General features: G+C 35.9%; 1 protein-coding gene across 1 annotated transcript; it reads right to left on the minus strand.

Annotated features, from left to right (window-relative positions):
• Nucleotides 1–372: 372 nt before the first annotated feature.
• On the minus strand, nt 373–4,247 carry LOC134532369 (uncharacterized proline-rich protein-like). Its single transcript, XM_063368804.1, has 2 exons — nt 4,129–4,247; nt 373–1,633 (listed from the first exon to the last, which is right to left on the minus strand). The coding sequence occupies exons 1-2, from the start codon at nt 4,138–4,140 to the stop codon at nt 1,403–1,405; spliced, it is 243 nt and encodes an 80-aa protein (XP_063224874.1). The 5' UTR covers nt 4,141–4,247; the 3' UTR covers nt 373–1,402.
• Nucleotides 4,248–6,010: the final 1,763 nt, after the last annotated feature.

Here is a 6,010-nt window from a genome sequence, read left to right on the forward strand (position 1 = left end):
GCCCGGGCCCTGAACCCAGGGGTCCACCCAGCTCCACTCTTGTGGGGGGCTATGGGCGGCTGACATCTGTAGTTTTCTCCTTGTGCTTCCTTGTGGACGTGCTGCTGTTGGTGGTAAGTGAAGACTCACTTGGCTCGTGTAGGCACCGGCTGGATGTCAGCTACCCGACAGTCGGTGTAGGATGAAGTTGGCCTTATTGTCAGTAGGACAATAGGCCATAGTACTGCGAACATCGAGGCGAGAAGAAATTTTTTTTTTGTTTTTTTAATTATTTCAAGTCGTGGAACCGAGGACCTATGTTCAATCATCTAAGCCATCTTTTAAAACCCAGCCGTAAATTAAGTATGTCGTTGTTAGCGAATAAAAACCCACTTTTTTAAAAAAGTTTTTATTGCCTTATATAATTTTAGCTGAGAAAGATATAGATTTATTAAGTGATTTTTTTTTCATTGTATATAATATCATTACAATGACAGTTTATCTAGGTACTAAAAGTTGTAATACTGCACTCAGCCAACTGTAAATATATGTTGTACATTTTTATATTAATATTTACCTTTCAGCATTAAGTTCTTTTAGCTTATTTGAATTTCTTTGTATTATTTTTTTCGGATTTTTGTTTGTTTTAAAATACGAATTCAATAGTTGTGGTAAAATAAGCTTGGATCATTTACTCGGGATGTTGCGTTTAATCCAAGGTTAAGTATGACTATCAATATCCGCTCGGAGATGCATATGTGAATAACCTTCTGATAATTAAGTAAATACTGGTCAAATTACATGCACACTTCCACAATATAAGTGACTTCACCACTTTTATAAAAACCAATGCTACGTGGCTGCACATCAGATGCACCGCAAACAGGTTGATAATTCGCGTAGAGATTAAACACATTTCGTTTTTGGGTTTGTTGCCATCATTCAGTCTTAATCCATTAATGCTAATCGACGAATCAAAACAGCTTCGAGCAAAACAGCGAAAGTGCTTTAGCGTCTAGTTTACGACTGCGTACTTAAGAATTAACAGTGATAATAAGTATTATAAGAACTACACTTGTATACAAAGTCATATTTTTAAGACAAGTCTAAATATTTCTATTAATTCATAAATATTCAATCGTTTACAGGCATAAGTAAAAAAAAATCCTGCACGGTAATAATTTGAACTCCTTTTGGTTTAATATGTAGTTGCATATGAATTTATTTCAACTTTAAATTATGTACATTAAACTAACTTACAAAATTAAATAGAAGAAATGTAGTCTTTTTAAAAAGATTTTTAACTTAAAACTTAATAATAAAATAAAATTTTCATGATTAATTTTACTTTTTTTAATTTTTTTATTTTCTTGAGCATGTTCACGGTGTTCGCTAGATGGTGTCAGAGGTGATATCAGGTCGGTTAGTAGTAAACAGGGCGGTGCACCAGTATGATGCGAGATGTCCTCCACGGTCTGAACCAAGGGTCGAACCCAGGCGGCGGCGGTGGCGGCGGCGGTGGCGGCGGATAGAATGGTATCGGTGGCGGCGGGGGCGGCGGGTAGTAAGGTATCGGCGGCCCGGGAGGACCCCCGATCCACACATGCCCCGCGGCCACGTGCAAGGCCAGCACAAGCGCCAAGCAGAATAAAATCTTTGGGGCAAACAACGAAGAAAAATCATTACGAACAGAGCCACAACCACACGTGAAAGTAAACATTAAAAACAAAAAAAAATTGAAAAATTTCTGATAACTTACGTTTGATAATTTAACTGGACTTTTCCATTCCCTAGTATGACTTCTAGAATCTCTATTTTTTCCTAGGTTCACCTCGATTTTTTATTTTCATCCTGTGTGTTTATTAAGGTTCTTGTGTTAGGTAGCATTTTTTTTTTGTTTCACGTTTGGAAAATGAAAGGTTTGTCACTTTAATGTATCGATACAAATTAAAAAAAAAATTTAAGCAAGGAAATTTACTTGTGTGATTAGCAGTCTTCATGGGCGCATGGCCTTCCATTACCTAAAACTAAAAAATGTAAATAAAATAGTTAAAAAAAACTTTTTGTACAGTCCAGACAGCAAAAAAAGTTTGTTGAAGGGTGCATAATAGTGTTAAAATTTAACAACATTAGTTTGGACTGAAATGTTCGTATGCCTCATTAAGAGGACAGCTTGTTATATAATCAAACCCACTATCGGTAAGACAAAATGAAGCACCAAATAATTATTAAATGTGATTTGTTGGACTCATTAAGGTCAGATAGAGTTCATTAAAAATAGTCTGGTGAATTTATATGTTTACAACACAACATTAGTTGGATTTTTTGTTGACCCACAACTCCACCTTGATCCGTTACATGATTTTTTTGTATTAACTCTATAATTACTTTGTGGTATAATGTTTACTTACTTGTTTTATTGATATTCAACGCGAATTTTAATTGCCTTAAGTTAACAGAGTATCTAAATAAAACAAAACAAAAATGTTGGTTTGATTTCTGTATGCGTTTCTCTTATAAATAAATACAGATTGGAAGCAAAAATGGAATTATAAATTGGAAAGAACTAAAATTTAAATTTTAATAAAAGTACTGACTGTAAAAAATATATGGCCAGAAATAATACTTTTTTATGAATACAAATTAAATACATAAAGTAAAGTATTATTAATAATTCAATTTAATTGTTTGCGGTAAGTTAATAATACTATAAAGGAAATGAAAGTTTGTGCAAATTTACCGTATACACTATCCCAGAACCCAGTAAAGCTAAAATTAATAAGTGCCAAATTAGTGCCAAGTCATTCCCCTATTATTTTGGAGGTCCTTTAATGAATTAAGAATGGTGTACGAAAAATACGCAGTGAAACATTGCAGCCTTTGTTTCGACATACTTAGTGGTTTTTAAATTTCGTTATTAATACATCGAAATATGTACTACAAAAAAGTACAACTTTTAATTTAACAATTTTTAACCTTGTTTGTTTACCGTTTGTCTTTGCTTACTTCTGCTGACTTTTACAATGATGTTACGCGAATCGAGAGACATTGCTGACATCATAATCAGTATGCATTAGCGATAAGCCTTTCGAATATTTAAACACTCGAATATTATTCAATCTCTGGCATTAAATAAATTGAGATTTAAAGAAAAAATTTTGAAGGGAAATTTTTTGGAAGGAATGTAGTAAATTTGAAAATTTATCATTGAATTTAGAAAATCCAACTATTATTTTCGTCGTTTCTATGCAATTACCTACCGTTCCAAATATATTATACTTCGTATATGCTATCATATAAATAAAATTACAATACGCATTGATCAGGAAATCTATTTCGCAAAAAAATATAAAATATAGGATGTTTTAAAACCATATGTTTTTATATTTTTGAACATTATTTTATATTTTGACACTTGATACATAGATTTGGGCTTGAGGGGTGGATTCGAGGGAATAATCTGTGTATCCAACCAAAGATTTGGAATTTATAAGAGTGGGGACTGACCAATCAATAGTATTTATCCATGATTAATCTGGTCCAGTTACCTTCCAACTCATGTGCACAAATGGTGCGATGTAGAAACGTACATGCATAAAGTCCGCGCATTTTACAATCATTGAAGTGTACACAGGAAAAAAATTAATTCAGTTCTTTTACTTAAGATTCTTTTGTGAACCAGTTGCCAAGAAATAGATTGTAATATTACAAGCAAGATATTGCAAATTTGTAAAAGACGTGGCTATGGTTTTTTTTTGCGTATATTAAATAACTTTTTTTTTCCAGATAATACTGTGTATTTCTTTACGAAAATTGGTGCATAATTCTGTATTTTATTTGACGCTTCATTCAGGTATTCAATAAGTTTACTTTATTTTGTTTTATGCTTAATAATATGAGCAATTAATGAGGGAAAGCTATCCAGGGGACACTTTACAAATAAAGCGGTACTATCGGAGGTACTGGGACAACACAAAGAATCCGAACCCAGTAGCTATTACCGTGAACAGTATTTTTTTTTTTTAGTGATACGGTTGTTTCCATATAAATATAGAAATTTACAAAAAAAAATTATCTGTAGTTTACATGAATATTTATGTTCCGTTTGCAAAAAAAAATAAAAAGTTTCAGTGTGCGAAAGGCGCTTACCTCCTTCATCATGACGCTGGGACCGGAGATGCACCCAAGGTGATCACGCGGACGTATCTCGCGCGGAAGGCGGTCGCGGACTGATTTTTAAGCGACTCGCGGTTGAAGGAAGGTTCCAGTCATCCGGCCTGAAGAGCCCGCAACTTCCCCGACCCCGCACCACGGTGACGGCGGCGCTCTGCAAACAGCTCTAAGTTAAGCTAATAACGTATTTGCCGAGGCGGTCCGAGGGGCCTTGACTGCGCGGGCCTCCGGGCGCAAGGCCGCCGTCCGCTCCGATCTGCCTTCGGAACGCGCCCGCCCGCTGCGTAGTGGTCACACGCTCGATTCGCAAATGTGCGCTCGCGACCCGTGCATCACTTTAAATTTACGAAGAACGCTGGCTGCAAATCACTGAAATGAATCAATAATCGTCTTTGGGCGCGATGAGGATAAAATTTTAAATCCAAATTTTAATGCAAACCTTCTTCTTTTTTTTTTGTGAAACGATTCTGACACGAAAATAACAGAGAACAGGTACTTGGCCAAATAGATGTAAAGAAAGCACTATGCTATATACGTTTCTGGGCTCGTTTTCGTTCTTCTCTTTGTGCGATGGTTCGTCCTACGTCGAAAAAAATAGAACCAATAGTGATAGATGAAATAATAAGAAAGAGAGCGTGCGCGTGTGATTGTTTCAGAAAATAGATATAGGTATCTCATACAGTCATCTGTGAGTGCCTTGCATTTTATATTTGCTACCAGGGTGCTCGCGTTCCTCCTCTTTAACCAGCAGCGTATAGAGCGCTGTTGAGACAGTCTCTGCATTACCCGCGTAGATAGAGCTACCTGTTATGAATTTAATATTTCGTTCAGAGATTTGGCGTGTTCCAAATGGCAGAATTGTGGGAAGAAACAGTAACACGCACATTTTTTCTTTGTGGTGTATTTAAACAGTGAGTAATATATTTATTGTTAATAATTAATCATTGATTGATCAATGATTATTGATATCTGAACACTTTATTTTGAAGTGAGCAATTGTTTTCTTAATTCATGTTTACTAATTTATTTTTTATTTTTAACAATATTCTAATGAATATAAAAATGGTTTGGATTTTAAAATATTAGAAAAAAATGAAAGTAGGCCTATAAAAAAACCGTGTTATGTTATTTTTATATAAAATTGTCTTCATTTTCTCTTTCTTTCTCTCTCTCTCTTCTGCCTTTACGAATCGAGATTTGAATTGCCAAAGAAGTTTTACTTCTATCACGTGTAGGCTACTGTTAAACACGCTCTCTTTTTTCCTTTAGGGATATTTGTTAATTTACCGATATATTCATAAATTTACATGAATACAAAATAATAATATTGGTATATTATCAAAACATCCAATAAATTGTTAAGACTAATGCAAAACACTCTTATGTCTACTACGCGTGATTTTACCCTAAAAACAACCTAATTCGAAAGTCAACATACGGTGTAGTTTCTACTCAGATCCAGTTATCTGGAATTCGTTTCAAAGAGGTGAATTCTTCATTAACCAGTCCGCAGATTCACTGTGATTTCTAAAAGTGTACTGGCCGTCTTCATTTCGTTTCTCCGCGGATACCCTAATCTCTCCCCAGGGGTTATTTTCTCCGCATTGCTCGTTGCGTGTACCACAGAGGTTGTTTCAAAATTCGTGGGTGGTAGAAGGCAACAAGACAAGCGCAAGTCAGCACGCAATGCATGCTCGGATCTGAACCGGTGGAGCGCTGGAGGGTAGCGAACGACACAAACGCGCAGTTCGCAGCGACCTGCGGATATACGGCTAGATGAACGCGCGCGAGAATCCATAGAAGGCCGGCACACGTCACGTGCTCGGGCTCGCGTACGGAGATGTGAGGCCGCAGGGTC

Source organism: Bacillus rossius, chromosome 5 (assembly GCF_032445375.1).
Source record: "Bacillus rossius redtenbacheri isolate Brsri chromosome 5, Brsri_v3, whole genome shotgun sequence".
NCBI lineage: Eukaryota > Metazoa > Arthropoda > Insecta > Phasmatodea > Bacillidae > Bacillus > Bacillus rossius.